This window comes from Staurois parvus, unplaced genomic scaffold (genome assembly GCF_062004578.1).
Source record: "Staurois parvus isolate SC_StPar_1 unplaced genomic scaffold, SC_StPar_1.0 ptg000243l, whole genome shotgun sequence".
Lineage (NCBI taxonomy): Eukaryota > Metazoa > Chordata > Amphibia > Anura > Ranidae > Staurois > Staurois parvus.
Genome location: NW_028318039.1, coordinates 14,711,960 through 14,738,544, shown reverse-complemented (window position 1 = coordinate 14,738,544; position 26,585 = coordinate 14,711,960). Strand labels below are relative to the sequence as shown.

General features: G+C 44.3%; 1 protein-coding gene across 1 annotated transcript in view; it reads right to left on the bottom strand.

The window, feature by feature from the left end:
• The window catches only part of GPC6 (glypican 6), an 885,938-nt gene that overhangs the window by 18,408 nt on the left and 840,945 nt on the right, over window positions 1–26,585 (bottom strand). The window contains exon 8 of the mRNA XM_089680474.1: window positions 13,957–14,093. Coding sequence (XP_089536600.1) covers window positions 13,957–14,093 — 137 coding nt within the window. The remainder of the gene's footprint in view (window positions 1–13,956; window positions 14,094–26,585) is intronic.

Here is a 26,585-nt window from a genome sequence, read left to right as displayed (position 1 = left end):
TAACTGCACTCTAGCCAAATGATGGCTACCGCAGTTATCCAGTTCTGGGAGGACGTCATATGAAGTCCACCCAGAACGCGCCCTCCTGCGCTCCACCAGCAGTGTGCACCCGGTGATCTCCGTGATCGCTGTGTCCTACTGACACAGCTGATCATGTGATGAGGTAAAAGACCAATCACAGCTTCCTTTTACCACATGATCAGCTGTGTCTAATGACACAGCAGATCACGGAGTAAATACAGTTGCTGGTTATCGGCAGCAGTTTCTTCACGCTGTCACAGCATGAGGAGAGTACTACTGATAACTGTCAGCTGTCACAGAGCAGATCGGCACTGATCATCAGGGCACTGGTGATCAGTGCCCTGCAGTGCCGCCCACCAGTGCCCCCCACCAGTGCCCATCAGTGCCACCCAGCAGTGCTGCCCAGCAGTTGTGCCTGTCGGTGCCCAGCAGCGCCTCCCATCAGTGCCCTTCAGTGCCACCCATCAGTGCCCAGCAATGCCGCCAGTCAGTGCTGTCAGTGCCGTCAGTCAGCCCCACACATCAGTGTCGCCCATCAGTGCTGGCTATCAGTGCCCATCAGTGCCGCCTATCAGTGCTCATCAGTGCCGCCTATCAATGAAGCACCATCAGTGTCTCCTCATCAATGCTCATCAATTCCATCTCACCAGTGCTCATCAGTGCTGCCTATCAGTGCAGCAACATCAACGCACATCAGTAAAGGAGAAAAATTATCTGTTTGCAAATTTTTATAGTAGAAACAAAGAAAAATTAAAAAAAAAAAGTTTTGCTATTTTTTTGTTTATAATGCAAAAAATAAAACACCCAGTGGCAATTAAATACCACTAACAGAAAGCTCTATTTGTGTGAAAAAAAAAATGATAAAAATTTCATATGGGTACAATGTTGCATGAACGAGCAATTGTCATTCGGAGTGCGACTGCGCTGAAAGCTGAAAATTGGCCTGGGCACAAAGGGGGTATAAGTGCTCAGTAGGCAAGTGGTTAATGGTGGTGATCAGCGACTTATATAGACTGTGGGCAATCTGACAACAATATCACCAGTGACATTAGGGCAGTGGTCTCCAAATTGGGGCCCGGAGACCAGATGTGACCCTTTGCTTGCCTTTACCTGGCCCTTGGGGCACTATTCCACCAACTGTCACCAGTGATGGAGCACCATTCCTTCTACAGACACCATCAATGGGGCACTATTCCTCCTATTAAAACTGAAGATGTGGCATTGATGCCAGGGCTTTTCTACTCCCACTGACTACAGTCTGGCCCCCTAAAATCTGAAGGACAGTAAACTGGCCCTTTGCTTAGAAAGTTTGGAGACTGCTGATTTAGGGCAATCAAGGGGTTAAATGTGTGCCTAACTATGTGTAATGTGTGCTGCTTTTAATACATGATCTCTAAGTTTCTCATTCTTGAGAAACTGACAGATTTCTCCCTCTGTACAGAGCCCTGTGTTGTTTACCAACACAGAGCTCTGGGCTGTGATTGTACACAGCTGATATGCATGTCCCGGCCGTGAATTATTGGCAGGGACTAGCTGACAGGCACCAGCTGTGTGCAATCACAGTGAGTGCTGGAAGGGGATGGGGGGGGGGGGGCGCTTGTGCTCAAAACCTGGAATTGGCAGCGACATACCTGTATGTTGCTTTGCCTACAGCAGCCGCCAGTCCGGAGTACATTACAGGCATAAAGTGCTTGAGGAGTACTGGCAACTGTGACTTTTAGACACTCATATGTTTTATATATTACTAAATCTGTACATTGTTCATGTGAATTTCATTTATAAAGCAGAAGCACACGCAGAATTAGAAGTCCCTCTGGGGTAAAAGTACCATTTCGTGATAACCTAGGCAGGAGACTAAGGTGTACATTTATCAAGCAGTGCTAAATGACCACTGGCCTTCTCCCAGGAGACAGCTCTTCTCTGAGTGCCTGTTTATGAAGCGGCGTAGATCGCTTCTCCTGATGAGGAAAGAAGAGATCTAAAAATGCTTTGAACTCTAGAAAACAGCTGTTGTTGCTGTAATCTTGCGAGATCTAGGGAGATTACAGTAACAAGCAATCAGTAAAACACACAGCCGTCAGTTTATTAAGCAGTGGTAAATTATCTCTGCTGAGGTGGCGGCTCTTCTCAGTACACATGTATGCAATAATAGAAAAAATTATGTGTGTATATACACACAGGTGTACCTTGGTTTACGAATTTAATGCGTTCTCCAGAACATTTCGTATTACTAAAAAATTGTAAACTGAAACGAGATTTCCCACAGGAATGCATTGAAAACCAATTTATCTGTTCCGGAGGCCAGAAAAAAGTAAAACAAAAGTCGCTGTCACTATAGGTCAGTGCCGGTTTTTAAATATAATTACCGCTTTTTTTTTCTTCACTATAGCTCAGAGAATTAGTTGTCACTTTCCTTTTAGTTTATTTCCCAAGTAAAATGAAACAAAGTTTCCTTTAAGTTTATTTCCCCGAGTTAAAAGAAACAATGTTTCCTTTTAGTTTGTTTCCTGACATAAAAGAAACAAAGTATCCTTTAGCTCTGGGGGAAAGTGACAGCTAATTCTGTGAGATATAGTGAAGAAAAAAAAAAGCCTGCAATTGTATTTAAAAATCAGCACCGACATACACTTCGTATTGCAAAAAAAGTCATAAAAAATTTGTAAACCGAGGCATTATTTTCAATGGATTTTCATTCATAAACCAAAAATTACGTAAACCAAGGTGTTTGTAAATCGAAGTACACCTGTATATATATATATATATATATATATATATGAATAATTAGGCTCGCCTGTTGTTATATTCTTGTTAATCAGGATTTTATTGTGTAAAATCTACCTTTGCTCCTAAGATTTTCATTGAGGTGTATTCATTTTTTCAGCATGGTCTTGAAGGGATCTGTTTATTTTTTGTGTGTGCAAAATAACAAATCTGTTTGCAATCATTTGTGGGAGTATTTTGTAGTATAGTGTCCCATAGGAAATGTTGATTCTGTAAGGAAAGTAAAGATTTTCTGACAAATCTGTTTGGGTGTACTCATTTACAATGAGATATATATATATATATATATACATACATATACACGCACACTATATATATATATATATATATATATATATATATATATATACTTTGTATATGTATATATGTGTTGTGGCAGTGCGGTGTCCTGCCACGGTCAAAATCAAGCTGAAAACCCTGGATTCTCAACCAGGCAGGTTGAGGAGCTCCAGAGAGTTGATGTATTGCAGAGGAAACTGGCTTTTCGGTTTCCTCATTTATTCATTAGGTCTGTTTTGGGATCTGGAGCCTGGAGATTTCAAAGAGATCTGGGAGGGCTGAAATCTCCAATCCTGGGACCAGGTTTTGGTAATGGCCGGGACACTGATTGCACAGGTGGGTGTAGGGCTTTTTGTAGAGGCCTAATCCATGGTTCTGAGCTCCACCCCAGCAGACGGAGTCAGGAGAGCTCCACCCTGGCAGACGGGAGGTCTCTGCCTTGGAGTCAGGTGGGCTTCACCAAGGAGAGGTGGAAGCCAGACTAGCTGTGTGCTAGTGGCCAGCTGTGTGCGAGAGACATATTTTGGGAAGAGTCCGCAGGAGACAGACATAAAGCTGCGTACAAGGCAGGAGGCTGAATACTGTTTAATTTGCTTGATGGTGGATACCCCTGCGTGGAAAGCATTTTTGTTTATGGAACTTTTTTCTTTGAAATAAAATTGGGCAAAAAGACCCTTAAAGAAGCGAGTTGCTGTGTGCTTTAACAAGAAAAGCTCTACCATTTTGAAGCGAGTTCCCACAGTTTATATATATATATATATATATATATATATATATACACACATATATACATACACACACACACACACACAAGCACATATATACACATATTTAGAAACTGCTCTAGGGTTTGGGGTGTTGTGAAAGGCAGAGGGGACTTTCCCACTGTCTTGGAGGCTCTGAAGGAAGAAGAAGACTTCCTCCTCAGAACTCCAGCGATTCTCTTTCTCTCCCTGATTCTCTTTCTCTCCCTGATTCTCTACCTCTGGGTCAGAGAATCTGAGAGGGAGAATTTCACACAGATCGCAAGTAAAGGGCTGACTTCGCTTCTTCATACACTGGCCGTTTCTGTGTCTGTTGATTGCAGATTCTCTGTGTGCAGAGAAGATCAGCAGATATCGTGTTCTCTGCTGATATTTTCTGTTTCATAAACCACTAATGTATTGAAATCAGCAGCGAGCCTCAGGATCGCTGCTGATCTCAGTTTCATAAATGGACACCTAAAGCTGGCTATATACTAGTAGAATTTTTATTCAAACTTTTTGTTTTAAGAACATGGTTTCAATTATCTAATCATTAGTGGGGTCAGCTCAATGTTCATTTTTGAGTATGGTTACAATAAAATGAAACAGAATAGAACATTTTGTTCAGGAAATTACATTAATTCTCAACTTGAATGTTTAAAGCAAACAATATTTTGCAGTACAATTGAATGATATTCATCCAAGTCATTGAATATACAAAGAATTTTCACACAAATGTAAGTATGAATATTTGTATAAGGTCCAGTTCACACCACAAAAAGCACTACGGATACATTCTGGATATTTTTTTTGCCTACAGTTCACACCGCTCTTCATTCTGGTGCAGTTTGCCATGTTCCAGTATGGTTCTGTGCAGGAAAAAATGCAACATGTTCTACTTTTTTTTTCTGCTCCGGAAACTGACTGGAGCTGACTGCACTGGTGTGAACCAGGGCCATTGGAATAAATGGAAAACACTGTGCATGCATTTTTGATGCAGAAAAAAATGCACTGGACTGCATCTAATGTGAACTAGCTGTAAGGGCCAGTTCACACTACAAAAATGCACTCTGAATACTTTTTTGCTTACAGTTCAAACCACATGCATTTCCAGTGCAGTTTTGTTGCAGTTTGCCATGTTCCCGTATGGTTCTGTGGAGAAAAAATGCAGCATGTTCTACTTTTTTCTGCACCGAAACTGACTGAGGCTAGTCTGGGGATGTGATGTTGTTCAGTATTGGCGTTCTCGGACTCCTGCTCTTGGTTTTGTTATCTTTTTTCTTTTGTACTCCTCCTTCCTTTTCTTTTTTTGTTTGTTTTTGGTGTGGCAGTGAATAGCTGCCTTTAGTTTGAGTTACTGTCGGTGTTATACTAATGTTTTTGCCATTTAAGTGCCATTGATAGCCCCTGCGTGGGTGCACCTTTTGCTCTGTTGGTGTTAGAGTACTGGTTTTTCTAATATTTTATGTGTAATTGATAGCCCCTGCGTGGGCGTGATTTGTTGCTCCTGTGTTAAACTGTTAAAAATGAATAAAACCATTGAAATACAAAAATGCACCGGAACATACTAGAACACACCAAAACGCACCAAAAACGCACTGGAACACACACGTCCCTATTTATATTGAAGAAAAAGAGGGGGGGAAATGAACTAGAATACATAAAAAACGAACTGCAACGAGTAAAAAACGCATCAAAAACACACCAGAATGCATCAAAAACGTGCGTGTGCATCTGGACTGTGTTTCTATAGTGTGAATCAGCCCTGAAACTGACTGCACTGATGTAAACTAGGACCATTGGAATACATGGAAAACACTGTGCAGAAAAAAAGCTCACTGAACTGCATCTAGTGTGAACTAGCCCTAAGTGTCAGTTCACACTATAGAAACGTAGTCTAGATGCGTTCCGGATGCATTTCTGCATGCACATTTTTGACACGTTCTGGTGCATTTTTGACACTTTCCAGTGTGTTTTTTATGCATTCCAGTTCATTTTTCCCCTCTTTCTTCAATTTAAATAGGGACATGTGCATTCCAGTACATTTTTGGTGTGTTCCAGTACATTTTACCGCGTTCCAGTACAGTTCTGTGCAGGAAAAATGCAGCCTATTCTACTTTTTTTTGTGCAATCATAACTAGAGATGAGCGAATTATTCAAAAATTCGATTCGGCTGATTCGGCGAATTCGCGGAATAAATTCGATTTGAGTCGAATATATTCGCTGCGAATTTAACTTATAAAAAGGGTGTTTCTAGGCTTCAGAGAGCCTTTATATTAGTGCAGAACACTGTACCTTTAATTTAAATGCCCTTGGAGTCTGCTGGGGAAGAGAAATAATACTGTCAGTCAGTATGACATGCAGATGAGTGCCGTCGATCTTAGAATCACCGCACACTTCACTCATTTGGGCAGTCACGGGGCCAAAACCAGAGTGTGGAGCCACAGTGTGGCGGTGGAGGCAGCAGCAATGGGAGGCCATACAGCACCCTATGACAAAATGGAACCCACCAGCAGTGTGAGGAGACCTGAAAGTGGCACATGGCAGAGTGTGGCGATGGAGACAGCAGCAATGGGAGGCCGTACAGGGACCCATGACACACTCTGGACCTGGCAGCAGCATGAGGAGGCGGTACAGGGGCCCATGACAGATTACGGGCCTGGCAGCAGCATGAGGAGTTGGTACGGGGGCCCATGGCAGATTACGGGCCTGGCAGCAGCAATGGGAGGCCATACAGCACCCTATGACAAAATGGAACCCACCAGCAGTGTGAGGAGACCTGAAAGTGGCACATGGCAGAGTGTGGCGATGGAGACAGCAGCAATGGGAGGCCGTACAGGGACCCATGACACACTCTGGACCTGGCAGCAGCATGAGGAGGCGGTACAGGGGCCCATGACAGATTACGGGCCTGGCAGCAGCATGAGGAGTCGGTACGGGGGCCCATGGCAGATTACGTGCCTGGCAGCAGCAATGGGAGGCCCGTAATCTGCCAGCACCCTATGACAAAATGGAACCCACCAGCAGTGTGAGGAGACCTGAAAGTGGCACATGGCAGAGTGTGGCGATGGAGACAGCAGCAATGGGAGGCCGTACAGGGACCCATGACACACTCTGGACCTGGCAGCAGCATGAGGAGGCGGTACAGGGGCCCATGACAGATTACGGGCCTGGCAGCAACATGAGGAGTCGGTACGGGGGCCCATGGCAGATTACGGGCCTGGCAGCAGCAATGGGAGGCCCGTAATCTGCCAGCACCCTATGACAAAATGGAACCCACCAGCAGTGAGGAAACCTGAAAGTGGCACATGGCAGAGTGTGGCGATGGAGACAGCAGCAATGGGAGGCCGTACAGGGACCCATGACACACTCTGGACCTGGCAGCAGCATGAGGAGGCGGTACAGGGGCCCATGACAGATTACGGGTCTGGCAGCAGCATGAGGAGTCGGTACGGGGGCCCATGGCAGATTACGGGCCTGGCAGCAGCAATGGGAGGCCATACAGCACCCTATGACAAAATGGAACCCACCAGCAGTGTGAGGAGACCTGAAAGTGGCACATGGCAGAGTGTGGCGATGGAGACAGCAGCAATGGGAGGCCGTACAGGGACCCATGACACACTCTGGACCTGGCAGCAGCATGAGGAGGCGGTACAGGGGCCCATGACAGATTACAGGCCTGGCAGCAGCATGAGGAGTCGGTACGGGGGCCCATGGCAGATTACGGGCCTGGCAGCAGCAATGGGAGGCCCGTAATCTGCCAGCACCCTATGACAAAATGGAACCCACCAGCAGTGTGAGGAGACCTGAAAGTGGCACATGGCAGAGTGTGGCGATGGAGACAGCAGCAATGGGAGGCCGTACAGGGACCCATGACACACTCTGGACCTGGCAGCAGCATGAGGAGGCGGTACAGGGGCCCATGACAGATTACGGGCCTGGCAGCAGCATGAGGAGTCGGTACGGGGGCCCATGGCAGATTACGGGCCTGGCAGCAGCAATGGGAGGCCCGTAATCTGCCAGCACCCTATGACAAAATGGAACCCACCAGCAGTGTGAGGAGACCTGAAAGTGGCACATGGCAGAGTGTGGCGATGGAGACAGCAGCAATGGGAGGCCGTACAGGGACCCATGAGACACTCTGGACCTGGCAGCAGCATAAGGAGGCGGTACAGGGGCCCATGACAGATTACGGGCCTGGCAGCAGCATGAGGAGTCGGTACGGGGGCCCATGGCAGATTACGGGCCTGGCAGCAGCAATGGGAGGCCCGTAATCTGCCAGCACCCTATGACAAAATGGAACCCACCAGCAGTGTGAGGAGACCTGAAAGTGGCACATGGCAGAGTGTGGCGATGGAGACAGCAGCAATGGGAGGCCGTACAGGGACCCATGACACACTCTGGACCTGGCAGCAGCAAGAGGAGGCGGTACAGGGGCCCACGGCAGAGTGGCGAAGCGTAAGCAGCTTAAATTGAAGGCCATACAGAGGCCTATGTTAAAAATAATAACATGTTTGGGGCATGATTCATGGCGGATTTAGTCAGTTGTGTCAGGAACTGGTGGTTTGAAATCCAGACTAATCCACGCCTGATTCATTTTCACAAACGTGAGTCTCTCCACACTTTGGGTGGACAGTCGTGTCCTCCGCGGAGTTACAATACCTCCTGCCGCACTAAACACGAGCTCCGATGCCACGCTACTGGCCGAGCATGACAGCCTTTCAAGGGCAAATTCAGCTAGTTGGGGCCAAAGGTCAAGTTTCGTTGCCCAGTAGTCAAGGGGATTGTCTACCTCGGTTGGCAGGGTGCTGTCCAAGTAGGCCCAAGCCTGTTGTTTGAGGTCCTGCTCCAGGTGCACCTGATGCTGCTGCTGCTGCGGCTGGTTAGTAGTTTCCTCACTGCGCTGGTGAAGAAAGCTACTCATCATCGACTGCAGACTGAGGCAGCCGCTGCTGGTGGAGCTGCCACTGCTCCTACCACCCCACCCCTCCCCTGCTGCCATGGCAGCGGAACGCGAGCGCACAGGGCCCACAGTGTCTGAGGATGGACGTTGGCGCAGAAAGGCAGAGACCAACTGACTACATAGGTGGTTTTTATAGTACGTTATTTTGGCCTCCCTCTCAGCAGGTGTGAAAAAGGCCACCATTTTTGAACGGTAGCGAGGGTCCAACAAGGTGGACAGCCAAAAGTCATCCCTCTGTCTGATGGTTATTATTCGGCTGTCGCTACGCAAGCAACCGAGCATGCTATGGGCCATTTGTGCCAAGGAATGCGAGGGACTCCCTGCCTCCATCTCCACAGCATACTGCCACGGTGCGTCTGGGTCCTCTGTCTCCTCCTCCTCCTCTACCAGATGCTCCTGCTCCTCCACTCCTGTCCGCTGAGTGGAAAAACCACCCATTTCACTCAATAATTCCTGAGCACCAATGTCCTCCTCTACCTCCTCCTCTTCTTCCTGTCCTGCCCCCACAGGGGTCATGTGGCATTGAGATCTGTGCGCCACGTCTACCGCACCCTGACCAGCCATTGTTAACAGCATTTGTTCCAGGACGTGCAACAGAGGAATGGCGTCGTTCATCCCATAGTCCTGCCGACTCACGAATAGCGTGGCCTCCTCAAAGGGCCTGAGCAAGCGGCAGGTGTCACGCATGAGCTGCCAATGGCTGACATCTAAGTTACACAGGGGAGTACCTTTATCCGCTTGTAACATCAGGAAATCGGTGATGGCCTTTCGCTGTTCGTAAAGGCGGTCTAACATATGTAGGGTTGAATTCCACCTTGTTGCAACGTCGCAGATCAGGCGATGCTGTGGAATTCCGTTCTGCCGCTGCAGCTCAAGGAGGGTGTGCTTTGCGGTGTAGGAATGGCTGAAATGCATGCAAAGTTTACGTGACATTTTAAGGATGTCTTGCAGTGGGATGGTGGATTTTAGGAACCGCTTGACAACCAGATTGAACACGTGAGCCATGCATGGCGCATGGCACAACCTTCCTTGACGCAGAGCAGACACCATGTTCTTTCCGTTGTCGGTCAACATGGTTCCGATTTTCAGTTTGCGCGGAGACAGCCATCTGTCGATTTCTCTGTTCATTACACTCAGAAGTTCCTCCCCTGTGTGACTACGTTCGCCAAGGCATACCAGGTGCAGCACAGCGTGACACCGTTGCGCCCTGCACATGTGATATGCCGGTCGGGTAATGGGACTTGGCACGGGGGTGGCGGCTGAGGACACGGCGGAAGAAGAGGTGGTAGAGGCGGACATCTTTGCTGGACCAAGGACGTGCAAACGTGGAGGCAAAAGCGGCGTGACCTGTCCAAGTTGCTGGTGCGGCTGTGCCGGCACCACGTTCACCCAGTGGGCCGTAAATGACATGTACTGTCCCTGACCGTAGTTACAGCTCCACACGTCGGCGCTGCCGTGCACTTTGGCAGAGACCGACATGCTCAAAGACTGGCCCACCATCTCTTCTACATGTGAATGCAGGGCTGGCACTGCCTTTTTGGCGAAGAAATGCCGGCTTGACACTCTCCACCGCGGCGCGGCACAAGCCATCATTTCTCGGAAAGGTGCTGAGTCCACCACTTGGAAAGGGAGGGACTGCAGCACCAGCAACTTGGACAGGAGGACGTTCAGCTTTTGCACCGTCGGGTGCGTGCTCGCAAACTGTTGTCTCTTGGAAACGGATTCCAAGAAAGACTGCTGACGGAATCCGTGAAGAGGAGTAGCAGGAGAAGGAGCATCTGAACGAGCGGAAGATGCCAACGAGCGACAACTCCCCTCAGCAGAGGTGTTGGAGCCTTGACTGGCTGATAGAGGGCGATTGACGTCGGGTGACGGAGCAAGTAACGGAGCGGGTGATGGAGCGGGGGCTGGGGCAGGCAGAACCGCCGTATCTTTATCACGGTTTTCCCAGGCCACCGAATGGCGACGCTGCATATGCTGACGCAACGCTGTAGTCCCAACATGGGCCCCCTGGCCACGCTTGACTTTCTGGCCACATAGTCGACATACGGCTACGTTTACTTCCTCGGGCGGCTTGACGAAAAATTGCCACACCGCCGAGTAGGAAACTTTGCCCCCGCTACTCCTCACTGGCTGACTGCTACTTCCTCCGTGCACACCGGCACCACTACTGGCCGTGGTGGTAGGCTGCAGTGGAGCTGGTGCTCTACTCCATGGCCGTTTGCCTCCACTGACACTGCTGCGACCCTGCTGCCTCCTGGGCAACCCACCGACTGTTTTGCTCGCTGGCAAGCTGGCACCCTCTTCTCCTGATGATGCGGAAGCAATAGCCTGATGACGACGAGGCTGCCAAGTGCGATCAGCCTCATCATCATCAATTAGGGTCTCCGCCTCACTACTAGCCCCCTCGGCTGCGTGTGGGTCAGGAGACAGACCTGTCTCTAGACCGGCTACCGAGCCACTCTCCTCGCCAGTACTTCTTCGCCTGGCTGCTGAAGAGGTGGATGTCTCCCCCCGTTCCTGACCGCCCTCTGTTAGCTCTTCCTCACTGTACAGTGGGGCTGAGCCCACAGCATGCGATACTTCGCTTGGTGAGGGAACACCAAAGGACAGGGGCAGGTAGAGGACACGTGATTTCAGTGGGCTTGGTCCCGGGCCATGCCAACTAACGGTTGTGTCTGACATACCCACCGACCGTTGGCTGTAGGTGTCAGAGGTGACCTGGGAAGAGGAAGACGACCGAGCCAACCAATCGATGACGGCAGGGTTGTCGGTGGAGACACGACCGCTGGATGACACCGGGAGCACTGGCCTCTGGCTGCGACTAGTGCTGCCTCGACCCCTTCCTCTGCTGCCACGTCTGCTCGCTCCTGAAACATTGCCTCCTCTGCCACTCCTCTGCGTGTTGTCTGACATACTCTTTAATTCAACGATTCTGTGTCCCTGAGTAACGATTCTGTGTTCCTGAGTAACAATTCTGTGTCCCTGAGTAACGATTCTGTGTCCCTGAGTAACGATTCTGTGTCCCTGAGTAACAATTCTGTGTCCCTGAGTAACGATTCTGTGTCCCTGAGTAACGATTCTGTGTCCCTCAGTAACGATTCTGTGTCCCTCAGTAACAATTCTGTGTCCCTGAGTAACGATTCTGTGTCCCTGAGTAACAATTCTGTGTCCCTGAGTAACAATTCTGTGTCCCTCAGTAACAATTCTGTGTCCCTGAGTAACAATTCTGTGTCCCTGAGTAACAATTCTGTGTCCCTCAGTAACAATTCTGTGTCCCTCAGTAACAATTCTGTGTCCCTCAGTAACAATTCTGTGTCCCTGAGTAACAATTCTGTGTCTGTCCCTGAGTAACGATTCTGTGTCCCTGAGTAACGATTCTGTGTCCCTGAGTAACGATTCTGTGTCCCTAAGTAACAATTCTGTGTCCCTGAGTAACAATTCTGTGTCCCTGAGTAACAATTCTGTGTCTGTCCCTGAGTAACAATTCTGTGTCTGTCCCTGAGTAACAATTCTGTGTCCCTGAGTAACGATTCTGTGTCCCTGAGTAACGATTCTGTGTCCCTGAGTAACAATTCTGTGTCCCTGAGTAACGATTCTGTGTCCCTCAGTAACAATTCTGTGTCCCTCAGTAACGATTCTGTGTCCCTCAGTAACGATTCTGTGTCCCTGAGTAACGATTCTGTGTCCCTGAGTAACGATTCTGTGTCCCTGAGTAACAATTCTGTGTCCCTCAGTAACAATTCTGTGTCCCTGAGTAACGATTCTGTGTCCCTGAGTAACAATTCTGTGTCCCTCAGTAACAATTCTGTGTCCCTCAGTAACGATTCTGTGTCGCTCAGTAACGATTCTGTGTCCCTCAGTAACAATTCTGTGTCCCTGAGTAACAATTCTGTGTCCCTGAGTAACAATTCTGTGTCTGTCCCTGAGTAATAATTCTGTGTCCCTGAGTAATGATTCTGTGTCCCTGAGTAACGATTCTGTGTCCCTAAGTAACAATTCTGTGTCCCTGAGTAACAATTCTGTGTCCCTAAGTAACAATTCTGTGTCTGTCCCTGAGTAACAATTCTGTGTCCCTGAGTAACAATTCTGTGTCCCTGAGTAACGATTCTGTGTCCCTGAGTAACGATTCTGTGTCCCTGAGTAACAATTCTGTGTCCCTGAGTAACGATTCTGTGTCCCTCAGTAACAATTCTGTGTCCCTGAGTAACAATTCTGTGTCCCTGAGTAACAATTCTGTGTCTGTCCCTGAGTAACGATTCTGTGTCCCTGAGTAACAATTCTGTGTCCCTGAGTAACAATTCTGTGTCCCTGAGTAACGATTCTGTGTCCCTAAGTAACGATTCTGTGTCCCTAAGTAACGATTCTGTGGCCCTAAAGTCTCTGTGGCCCTAACTCTGTCCCTAATACACAGAGGTCTGTCTCTCTTGAATGACCGGAGGCTAATGGAGAATTGTAAGATGGCCGCAATTTATAGCTCCACCATTACACAGTGCTGGCTGGCTGGCTGCTGATTGGCTAATGCGATCACATGTCATGAATGAATGCATTATGGGTCAGCGCGCCTTGTCTGCGCGCCTTCCCAGAGATCCCCACTCCGTCGCCACACATGTCGCCGCCATTTTTGGGAAAATTCGATTCGTGCATCCGAAGTTTGCTAATTTTCGGATTCGGCGCGAATCGAATTTTTCCTGATCTTCGAAACGAATTCCACTTCGCCATGTTCTATTCGCTCATCTCTAATCATAACGCACTGGAACTACAAGCACTGATGTGAACTATGACATCGACAACCATATAACCTACTTTCTCTGCGTTTTAGATGCAGAAAAAAAGCAATTGAAACCCATGTAATGTGAACTGGCCATCAATGTTCATGTGAAAATCTACTAGTTTATAGCCAGCTTTAAACACAAACATAAGTAAAAACCAAAAACTTTGTGAAGAGTGCTATTTACAGCAGTAGATGAAAACTAATGGAGATTTCATCTCTGCAGTAAAGCTTTTAGAAATGCTTCTACAGTCCGGGGATCAGAAATGACTATGAACAGTAAATCCCCCAAACAATTATTGAATGACCAGTACTTTTAGCCTATCACCTAATAGGATTGCTTTAGTGACTCTGCTACAGTTTCTGCATTTTCTAAGAACACTTAAAAAAAGAGTTACGGTGCTTTGCTGTGTCCATTCCAGCACTGCTCTTCATTTAATTCTCTTCCAGTTATTCTTTCTTCTTTACAGATTGAATGAGGAAGGTTTGACCACATCTTCCTTGAAATCTTTAGTCTGTCTTTCACTTCTGTTATCTAAATGGAAAAGAAGACAACTATTTATGCATGTTGTTACATTTATGGTCATGAGAGTAAGACAGGATAACAGCCTGGTTTTAATAAGTTATATAACACAGTGGGCAATGGAATGATAGTCATGGTACTTTGCCTGGCTTAGCCCTTGTCCTTGAATATGTCACAGTTGACACCTTAATAAATTCCTATTCAATCATTTATGCTTGTCCAACATAAATAATGTATCATTTAAATGTAATCATGGTTTAAAACAGACATGGTATTGAAAATAGTTTGGAGCTTAAAGTGTTACTAAACTCAGCCTGCATTCACTATATCTGGTCTCCCACAGTACACAGAACATGGAAATGTAATTATTTTAGTAAATATAAACTACTAAATACCTTTTCCCATCAGCACTTAGAGCAGTCTTGTGACTTCAGCAGAGCACTGGTTAAAACTTGTAGGAGGAGTTTTCTTTCTGCTCTAGGAGGATGTGAAACCCCTGTGCTGATCACATGCACTCTCCCAAGTAAAAAAAAACCCTCTCTATCAATACACACCAAACTGAGCATGTGCATGTGACTACAGATTCAGTCTGCATCAGGTGGTCATTTCAACAAGAGGAGGATCAGAGAAATCAGGATCAAACATCCTTTTTACACAATGCAGAGGATTAACCCCTTAGGTTCCACAGTGAGTATAACAAGCATGCTTTACTGCATATACAGACTGATTTTACTGTTGTGGGTTTAGTAACACTTTAAAGTTGAATTACGGGCAAACAGCTAAATACACCGATAAAATACATAGATGAGAGCTGTTTTGCTTGCCAGAGGAATTGTGTTTCTGTCCATACAGTCCTGAGATTTACACAGTTCTGCCCCACAGCACAGCCCTGTCTCACAGCAGAGGGGATCTAATCTTTCTCAGCCGAAGTTTCAGTTTCGGTTACAGGTCCCCTCCCCATCGACCACCTGTGGCCTTGTTCACACCATGTGTGCAGCAAAACTGATGGAAACTGATGAGCAAATTTTACTTGCAGAGACATCCGCTTACATCAGTTTTCATGAGCGCTTCAATGAGTTTTATACACATTGCAGATTCCTTTGTATAAAAAAATCTGCATGTGATACCAGGGTCGTGGGGTGAACAGGGCACATAAAGAACAATTGATTTTTATGCTCTTGCAGATCACGTGCAGAAACTCTGATGTTTCTGCACCATGGTGTGAATGATCCCTATGACTGCACAGTGAAAGAAGGCAGCATGATGAGCTAATTTCTGTTACTTTGCTCTTTCCACCTATCAACATGCTCCTTATTACTGCAGCACACCCGATTGTGCTGTTTCTCCTTCTGTGTCTAACACCCTGGTCACATTGGGTGCGACTTGACATGCGATTTGCAAATTGTATGCCAAGTTGCACCCTATTGTCTGCAATTACAGTGGTAAAACCAGTGTCGTTCTGACTTGGTCGGAGCTGCACCGATTTCTAAAGTAGTACATGTACTATTTTTGGTGCAATTTGCATAGACATCTGTATCAGATGTCTTGCAAATTGCACCTGAAATCAGCATCTCACCCAACTTTGAAATTGCGCGACTTCACTGTAAGTCACATGATTTCAAAGTTGGGCTTGATGTGACCGGGGTATAAGCTCTGCTGCAATGAGGCTGCAATAGGCTGATACAAAGTCAAATTCAGGTGTTTATACTGCTTTAATTAAAAAGAAATAAATGTAAGTATCTATTAACAAATACAAAGCTTCATTAAACTGCATATTTTATAACTGGCTGGAATTTAGCTTTAATTACTTTTTGTAAGTGCTGTTATTGAACTACTTTACCATTAACACACCAGTATTTATTCATAAAAGCCAAATTCCAATGGGCTTAAAGATGTCCCATAGTCAGTACAAGAACCTCCAGTGCACCTGAAAACATGGATAAAACACAAGATGCCATGGGCATTTCATATGCCTTCACTTATCTGCAGTAATGGTCAAGAGAAAAGAGAACATGTGTGAATAAATTGTTCAATATATGGGAATCTATAATATTGCTACTTCAGCATTTGACCTTTTTTGACTTATGTATGTAAACAATATTAAATCTTTTAACAGACAATTTTCTTTGTAGTCGCTGTTTTTATTTCCCCAAGGAAAAATTGAAGGAAGCAAAAATGTGGTGATCAGTACACAGCTATTTCTTCTCATGAGGGAGTCTGGAGCAGGGACGGACTGACCATTTGGGAATTCGGGCACAGCCCGAGGGCCCGGGGTCAGTAGGGAGCCCCATGAGATGCCCCTGGTACCTTTCATAGGCTTTTTTGGGTGTGGTTTGAGTGTGGGCGAGGATACAGGGGCTCCATGATCCCCTATTGCCCGGGGGCCCCATGAGTTGTCAGTCCGCCCCTGGTCTGGAGAGTTCACAACAGGGGCGGACTGACAACTCATGGGGCCCCCAGGCAATAGGGGATCATGGGGCCCCTGTGTCCTTGCCCAAACTCAAAAAAGCCTATGAAAAAGGTACTAGGGGCATCTCATGGGGCCCCCTACTGACCCCGGGCCCTCGGGCAGTGCCCGAGTTTCCAAATGGTCAGTCCGCCCCTGGTTCACAACGTGCAACACAACTGCTGCATATGGCAGCCTGAGTGGGATACGGAGTGCCGAGTCCAGGTGTGCTGACAGCCATAGGCACCTGGTTGAGGAGCAGAGAGTGGGATAATCGCGTGTGACTGGTGAGAATGGGATAGCGAGCTGCTGCTGTGGGGATTTCCAATCTACTGCTAGAGAGACTGAGCCCTTTAAGAACTGACCATACAGTCATCTAGTAGCCTTATTGCTGCCTGCAAACTCAACTGGGACTATTCACATGTGCACCAACAGTACAATTGTGCCCCAATGCTATTCAGCTGAAGAGTGAGGACTAAAGGCTGTCCCTTTACATCTACTACACAGAGACCTTCATCTACTGCTTATGCTAAGAGGTACAGTACCTCTTAGGGGACATTGCACTTTATCTTAGGCATTCTCTTAGACTGCACTCTAGGCTAGTTAAAGTACTATTATTCACATTGCAGGTAATCTTTTATACACTGTTTATTGTTGACTGTGCTGATGCATGTGTTAATCCCAGTCCAGTCTAAATTACCTTGGCATAGTAGTTATACTGTCTAGCAGACTGTGTCTGAACCTACCTTCTTTGTACTATTTATTCTAACCTGTACCAATACATTAAGTTAATTTACAACTCAACGGTCTTATGTCTATTACCTGGTGCTAATTCACAGATATGTTAAGGGTATCTATGCTCATATTCCTAAATATCCTTGCAGTAACTTTCATTCAACCCGGTAGGTCAGAGGGGCCGAGGTGGTTCTTGGAGTCAAGGAGAAGAACATAGAACCCAAATTAACAAGTGGCTTCTGTGGGGGTTGTGCTACACTTGTCTAGGTAAGAATGATGTACTTTGCCTCTGGTCCCTCCAGGGATATACACGTCACATAGTCCAGGAAGCATTGGCTTCCATTTAGCAAGGGAGAAGGGCAGGCCTGACAGTGCTTATATCCTGGGGGGACCATGGGGAATGTGGTACCGTAAACCCAGAAGAGACAGCTGTCTTCCAATTTCATCACAGAACAATATGTAGGTGTAGAACCCAGGTGGTGTCAGCAGAGAAGCAGATTGCAACAGGACAATTATTGATCCACTGGGATTGTCAGTATTTGAATTGAGGACAACCCATAATTAGGCAAGTGGGGAATAAAAAAAAGGGTGGAAGAAGGGTAAAAGTCTTCTTCAATACATGAGACATTCATATTCTTGGTCTTTTTATAGTATGTAAGGTGAGCTTCCCCATCAAAAGTGTCTCTGTGAGAGCTGGCATTTCAAACAACTAAATCCAAAGTAAATGTACCAATACACACAGGACAATTATGTCTAGCATTCACAAAGCAAGTTTCACAAATAAATATAAAGTATAAAAATACACACTTTTTATTTACACATAAATGTACTTAAAATCACATAGACATAATTCATAGAGTGCTCTCTCAAAGCTGTTAAAACAAATGGACACATGTTACATATGGTGTAGGAAAAGTGATACTATTTCACTTCAATCCAATCATATTAAAAAATGGGTTTATGCGTTTTGTAGTATATCAGCCACTTTTTGAGGACCCCTACAAGTAGGTGGTGTTGTTTGCTGTTTATCTCTTATAGATCTGCGCAGTAATCCAGCATTAAACAACTCCTGCACTCTTATGGCTCATGTACCCTGCAGCTGATAAACTCACGTTTAGGAGCTGTTCAGCATTTTTTTCAGCAGCCCCTGAACTCTCCCTAATGTTTTCCTATGTGTCCATGCACACATCTTCATTTACAGTCGTTTACAGGCAGTTGAGTTTACAGTCGTTTTTTTGAACTCAGGAAATTTGCGTTCAGGAGTAGATTTTATCAGCGTTTTAAATGTCAAACGCTTGTAAACGTGTGTAAGTGCGGCTGAACCGTGTTTATAAGCTTTAGTATTTGAAAATTTTTTCTAACTCTTCCATTTCCAGATGCTGTCCAGAGCCTTTTTTTCATCATGAAAAATGCATGTAAAGCATTTTCCCAGTACTCAAATGGACCTGGTACACCATACTTTGAGGTTTCACATGAAAGAAAATATGTTAGACACTGCAGCAATAATTTCTGCACATCCAAATCAAGAATATCACCTTTAGGTCCCCAGCTTTCATAAAATATAGAGCTTGCAAGTGGCTTTAGTGAACATTCAAGCCTGTAATGTGTGTTTTAGCATGTGTGAGATAAATGAAAAAATTGGCATGGCAGCGAAAGGGCTGAAGGAAACAAATATTAAGATCGCGATTGTTACAATCTTTCTGAAAAGCTTGTTACCTGAATCATACTTATTCTCTGACTTCCAATTATAGAAACATAGAAAAGTGACCGCAGTAAAAGAGTGGTCCATCAAGTCTGCCCGTTTATTTTATTTTTTATGTTCGAGGGTTTTTTTTTGTCAACTTTTTTTTCTGAGTATAGAATTATACTTGTTCCACACATGTTTGAAGCTATTTACTGTTGACTGGTTCACTACCTCTGCTGGAAGTTTATTCCAAGCATCAACTACTCTTTCAGTAAAATAATACTTTCTGAGATTAGTTTTGAACTTTCCTCCAGTTAGTTTAAGGTCATGTCCACACGTTCTTGAAAATCCTGCCCTCCTGAGCCTTATTCACCCCGTTGATGTATTTAAAGGTTTCAGTCATGTCTCCCCTTTTCCTTCTTTCCTCCAAACTGTACATGTTAAGTTCCTGAAGTCGCTCTTGATATGTTTTATTCCCTAGACCTTTCACTATTTTTGTTACCCGTCTCTGGACTTGTTCTATATTACCAATATCTTTTTGTAAGTGAGGTCTCCAGAACTGGACACAGTATTCTAAATGAGGTCTACCTAAAGATCTATACAGGGGAATCAGGACCTCCTTCCTCCTGCTGGTGACCCCTTTAGTGATGCATCCTAGAATTCCATTTGCATTCCCCAGTGCCTGGCCACACTATTTGCTCATTTTGCAATAATCTGAAATAATTACCCCCAAGTCCTTTTCCTCTGTAGTTCTGGCCAACAATGTGTCCCCAATGTTGTACTCTCTAAAGGGATTATTTTTCCCTAGGTACATTATTTTACATTTAGCAACGCTGAACTGCAATTTCCACGTTTTTGACCAATAAAAGTGTGCAGTAGTAGGAGTAAAGTCAGAACTCTAATCTGCATACATGTTCTGGGTGTAGATTAGGATGGTGACCAAGCAATTAGTATTTCCAAGGACCAGCAATGACAGTCTCTGTTATATCCTCAGTACAAGATTCCTTTATGCCCATATAATATTACCTTCTAAATTGTGGCTTATATTCACCATGTTTTCACTTTATTTAGTTTTCCAATTATAGATAATATATCGATGCTGAAATATGTCCTGACTTATTAATATATGATATGCACATTGTCAAAAATTAATTAGTTATGCTACATCCTTACTGAAATCTAGTATAGGAAAGCTTACTATTTACAAGCAAAGTGCTGCCTAATGAAGGATGTACAAATGAGTTTCATATAGATTATAAAATAACATCAAAACGCAATTAAATATTATTAGAAATTGTGTTCATTTAACACTTTCATGCTGGATTCAATAATATATTCAACAGATGACAATTTGAAGCAGCTGTGTGCCTCTGCTGTTCACACTGTCTGAAAGTATCAGTTAGCTGATAAAAGTTCTGCACTGAAAGCTACCAGCACAATTTGGCATAAATGGAAATAATATGACAAGATCACAATTATATAGACTTCACATTGACTTCCTGCTGAGTTTTTTTAGTATTTTAATGAACAGCTGAGCTAATGCATGGCAGATATATATGCAACCTATACTTTTTCACTACAAAAAAAGACTATGCTGTTGACATACTGGATCTCAAGTTGGGTTTCTTAATCAGGCCTGGCAGAGGGCATTTCAGGTAGCAGGTTTAATATAATGCTAGTGTGGAAGGAATGAGGGTCATTTAAAGCAAGCAAGAGACTTGTTGGTGAAGGCAGAAGGCAACCGGACATTTAAAACAATGGCGGGGATTTACTAACACTGGGGCACTCAGAATCTGGTGTAGCTGTGGATGGCAGCCAATCAGCTTCTTTTTTTTTTTTATTCCAAACAAGTTTTATTGGAAAATAAACATCAAATACAAGTAAAGTAATTCACTGTACAAGTAAGGTATAAACAAAAGTAAAACTGATGGAAAAAACATCAGGCATGTATATAAGGCACTGTTTCGGTGTCAAATAACGCTGTTGATGGCATCAGAAAAATATGGAGAACATGTGACATCAAGATCATTATGGAAATCCTAAAAGAGCCTGAAGGCCTGGGCGCCACTTGATATCGGAAACTATGGATTTGACTTTCTAGCTAGCAGAGGTATCTCCTGCAACAGGGTGGTTACATGTTTACCTATCCACACTGTGGCCAATGTTGTCCTCCAATTACATTGCTAGTCCGTTGATCAAGTGACTCCAGAAAGAGGAGGAAAGAAAGAGAAGAGGAGGGGGAGAGAAAGAATAAAAAGGGAGGGAGGAGAAAGGATATGGCGAGCAAAACCAATGCTTTAGGAAAGGGGAGAGTGCTGTACCAGAGAGGTGAGTAAGAGCTTAGGGTAGTCGCCTATGTGGAGTAAGGAGGGTGAATCATCCCTTACATTTCTGTACGGGTTTTGTAATATATTGCCATATAAGTGTGGGGCTGAAAGAGATAGAGAACTGTCATTTCTTTCTGGAGATTAGTCAGGCAGAGCTCTCCGTGGAGGTACATCAGTCAGGGCTATCATTATTGCTGGTGTGTGGGGCAGAAGTAGCTGTCAGTATTTGGTGGAACTCATCGGTTGTTTGAAAATGGAGCCAACAGGCCCAGGTTTATGTGAATTTGGAAGGGGAGTCTTTGGCAATATGTATTAATTCCTCCATTTCCATTTGAGAATTGTGTAATCCATTCTACAAGGGATGGAACCTTGGAGAAGCTCCTGTGTATTGCTATGCATGCCTTGCTGCATTGATCAAGTGCATCATAAGTGACTTGTGATAGACCTTCAGGGGGAGTGCTGTAAAGTTTAGTAAGTACTGTGCTGGAGAGTAAGTTAGGGCTTTGGTTGTTACTTTGAGAATAATGGAGTGGACATCAGTCTGGAAAGGTTTGATCAGTGGACAATCCCACCACACATGCAGGAGTATACCAGCTGCCTGGTGGCATCTCCAACAGTGATTGGGGAGGGAATAATCAAATTTATGTAGCAAAGCCGGGGTCCTGTACCAGCTGGTCAGGAGTTTATAATTAGTTTCTTGGATTGAGACGTTGGTCGAACCCTTATGTGCAATATGGACAATTTTCTTCCACGCTTCGGGGGTTATGTCCATTTGAAGATCTCTGGACCAGGCGGCACAGGCTTTAAGTTTCTAATTTCAGCTTGTTCAATTACGCTTAGGCAATAAATCTTCAATCTGATTGCTTTCTGTGTAGAGGTACACCAGATTTTGCACTCTCCAGCTTTAGTAAATAACCCCCAATGTGACTGAGAGTTGTTTCACCTATTACCACCTGCCTGGAGTTTACATGTTCTCCTTATGCCTGCGTGGGATTCCTCCCACACTCCAAAGACATGCTGGTAGGTTAACTGGCTCCTGTCTAAATTGGCCCTAGTATGTTAGGGACTGATGTGAATATATTATATATATATATATATATATATATAGAGAGAGAGAGAGAGAGAGAGAGCACTGTGTAAATAAGTACTTGTAATAAAAAATAAATACATTTGTGCCAATGTATGTACATCATAATATTATCGAAATAGACTCCAAGTGCTGCTTTTAATTTGAGCATTAGTCTTTCTGACCAAGAAATGCAAGTCCAGGTTGGTAACTTTTTCCCATACATGGCACTACTGAGCATGTCTGATAGGTAGCTAGCCATTTAATGCTGTACCTCTAATCACTAACGATCCAAAGATAAGACATCATTCTTGCTGAACCAACCACAATGTTCCTTCCATCGTGGCCTTTTAAAGCAGAATGTATGTAGAAAATAATGTACCCACTACATTTGTTCTCTCTACAGGTAGTATAGAGCAATGCTGACTGCATTTTCAATAGATAAGGAAATGTTTTAAAAAAAAGTATTAAGGTTTATGCAAATCATTTGTGTATACAGTGGTGCTACTGATGTTACTGCACCAAAAATAGGTGTGTTAGGGGTTGTTTTCATACGTACAGTTCAGGCAGTATAGACCCAAGGGTATATTTATCTCAGAAACATTTTTTGCATTTAACACTTAATGTTGTCTTTTTTTGGCTCCTTATTGGGTGTCATCATTGGTCAAATATAGCTGCCATGACATCATTGATCAAATATATTCATGTCCATATTTGTTCAATGATTTCACCAGGGGGACCCCACCCCTTTGTTTACAATTTGTGGCAGGAACAGGGACAAGTAATTTAAAGTAATTTAAAGCAAGAGAGTGACTGGGAGTGGATTGTGTCGGCAGTTTTTTTCTTTCAGCAGGTCAGCACAGTTCATCATGATTCACATGAACTGCATTGCTGAACAATGTGACTAAAGGTGGATTTACACTGTGGGAATTTTTTTATGAAATGGGTGTTAATATAGAACTTGTGTGTTTATTTACATCTAAATTATTATTCTTTTTTTAATGAATGGGGTACACAGGTGAGAGGCATTATCTAGAAGCCATTTATTTTCAAGGGGCTTTCCAGATTTTGATAAGGCACCCCCCCACCCACAGTCTTCCACAACCACTAATCCAGGGTTGTGGGGAAGAGGTCAACAGTGAGACAAGGTACTTTGCTAGGTATATTCCCCCATATTGAGGAATTGTGACCTGGTATGGTTCAGGAGAGGGCACATGCTCATCTTCCCTTTCCTAGCCAGCCAGGCTACATACTCAAATAAGGGTCTGGTATGGAATTTGGGGGATCCTGTGTTTGTTTTTTGGCCCTGAAAGTTCTGATTTTGTACATTTTATAAATGCTGAGTCGTCCAGGAGATAATTACTGTTTTTTTTGTGAATTGACTTCAAGGTAATATAGCATTTTTTGTGATATATACTGCAAGTATTTACTGAATTTGTGGTATTTACTTCAAATTCGGTATTTATCTTTTGTCAACTGATATTTTTAGTATCACATGCAATATTTCAGAAAGAACACAAATATTGCATGTGAAATGTCAGTGAATTGATCCTTACAGTGACTTCTGCAGCTAACAATAGTAATTGACTAATATTATTATTATTATTATACAGTATTTATATAGCGCCAATAGTTTGCTCAGCACTGTACATTATACTGGGAGACAGTACAGTAACAATACAATGCGATACATGAGGGGTTCGAGGGCCCTGCTCCTTGGAGCTTACAATCTAGGAGGGAGGGGAGAGTGGTACAGGAGGAAATAGCTGTGGGGGATTGAGTGGTGGGAAGAGTGGAGGAGATCAGCAATTAGGTGAGGGCTGGGTAGGCTTCTCTGAAGAGATGGGTTTTCAGGGTGTGCCTAAAGGCGAGGAGGGTAGGTGACAGGCTGATGGATTGGGGTAGCGAGTTCCAGAGGATGGGGGAAGCCCTGGAGAAGTCCTGGAGATGGGCATGAGAGGAGGAGACCAGGGAACTGGAGAGTAGGAGGTCTTGTGAGGAGCGGAGAGTGCGTTTTGGGTGGTAGATGGATATCAGGTCGGTGATGTAGTTTGGGGCAGTGTTATGAACAGCTTTGTACGTCAATGTTAATATTTTGAATTTTATGCGTTGGGCAATAGGAAGCCAATGGAGGGATTGGCAGAGGGGGGAGGCGGATACAGAGTGGTTGGTGAGGTGGATGAGTCTGGCCGCAGAATTCAGGATAGACTGAAGTGGGGATAGCCTGTGTTGGGGTCGGCCAACAAGGAGGGAGTTGCAGTTGTCAAGTCGTGATATGACTAATACATAAATCCTGTATAATAATAACAATAATACATCTGGATGAAATGTATGTATATATCGTTTGGGAACCTCTGTACGTTGAGATAAAAACAATATTCTGTATCACTAGTTGAACTGCCTTTGGGATGTACAGTAGAGAGACAGAAAGGCTAAAACTGTTTTGCTATGAGGCCCCTTTACAAATAACCATGACCCTGTGTAGGAATAGGACATTTCACCAAATAATGAAATGCAGTGCAATGTATAACAAATCAGCTACCCTGTAAATGCACATAAATCACGCTGTGTATGTATAAAAGTAATTCCAGATAGTTAAGAATGAACAAATGACAAAGGGGTAAGAATGTTACAATACATACCATTATTTTCATTAAATGTTGTTTAAAGAAATAGATTTGCCTCTAGATGACATTTGTGGATAAAAATGAAATAAAAGTGTCAAGTTACTGAGTCAAATTACTGAGCATGCCCTATAGAAAAAGTCAAGTATTTCTTTTAGCTTATCTGCCATAGTGACCTTTGCAGGAAGATAGAAAGATCCAAGCACTCAGTGATTCATTCCTCATAAGTGTGTTTATTTCTCAAATAAGAACTGCCATATTTCAAGTTCTTCAAAAAGTAGACCCAAGGTAAACAAGTCAATTGACTTACGAAACAAATTGCTTAAAGTGTATGTTAACCCTCACCTTGTAAAACAACCCTTTTAGTTTATAATAGAAATGAAAGGCAAAACCTTTGTGTATACATATAAAAAACATTATAAATACCTACCCTTTTTTTGAAACCTCTGTTCTCAACTGTATAAGGAGCTCAGAGAGCTAGGGAAGGAGAAACAGCAACACACTAGTCTTCCCAGTGAATGGCTGTGCAGGGGGAAGGGGGGGGCTTGTCAGCACCAGCCTGATCACTGGAGGAGAGCAGACTGAATTCCCAGCAATAAGAAAGCAGAGGAACTGACAGGAACACCAGGAATTTCACACAAAGAAAGCAATACAAAGGGAACAGGATACATTTTCATACAAGTATATGGTACAACAGACACCTATCAGGAATATGAAATGTTGGGTTCACATATTTTTTATTTCAGTGCCGCAACAATTAAAAAAAAAAACATTTTTGGCTTTGTTGGTAATTGTGGTAAAAATGTATAGAAAAAAATAATGGTGATTATCCTATCAGAGGCCACATAAAAATAAGTAACAGGGACAGAGATATATTGTGTGTCCTGGGTGGTGAAGAAGGGAGGTAAGGGGTTCATAAAATAAAAACCTGAACTCGAAAAGCAACGTTTTGACATTGTCTAAGGAACATTTAGAAATGCCAATTGTGCCTAGACAGTATCCTGAAAATGTACCTTTGATTTTCTCCTGAAAAAACTCTCTGGTATGTAGGCATGCCTAAACACTCCTGTGCCTACAGTCTGAAAATATTCACAGAGGTTACATGCAGTACCAGTAACTAGCCCTCTGCCTGCCTTTTTTTTTGGCACAGCTTCCACAGTTCAGTCGCTTTAATATTCATCAAGTGTGAAGCAAGATGGTGCTCACTTGCCTTCAAAGAGTTACTAGAGTTAGGTAGGAGCTTGTCACAATACTTGACAGATACTGTAAGGGTATCAGCATATACAAATTCATTTCACTGGACAACAAATCTTTTTTAAAAGTTTTGCTTCCTGAAAAAAGTTTTGGTGGTTATTATAGACCTCCTCAAGTGGAACACAAGTATAATTACAGAATGACTGTATCATGTGTGAATCTTGCAAACTATGATGATAATGGGATTGATTTACTAAAATCAGAGACTTCAAAATCTGGTGCAGCTGTGCATGGTAGCCAATCAGCTTCCAATTTTAGCTTGTTCAATTAACTAGTTGCCGACCGCAGATAGCCGAATCTCTCGCCAGTTCTGGGAGGGTGTCATATGACATCCTCCCAGAACGCGCTCTCCTGCGCGCCCCCAGCGA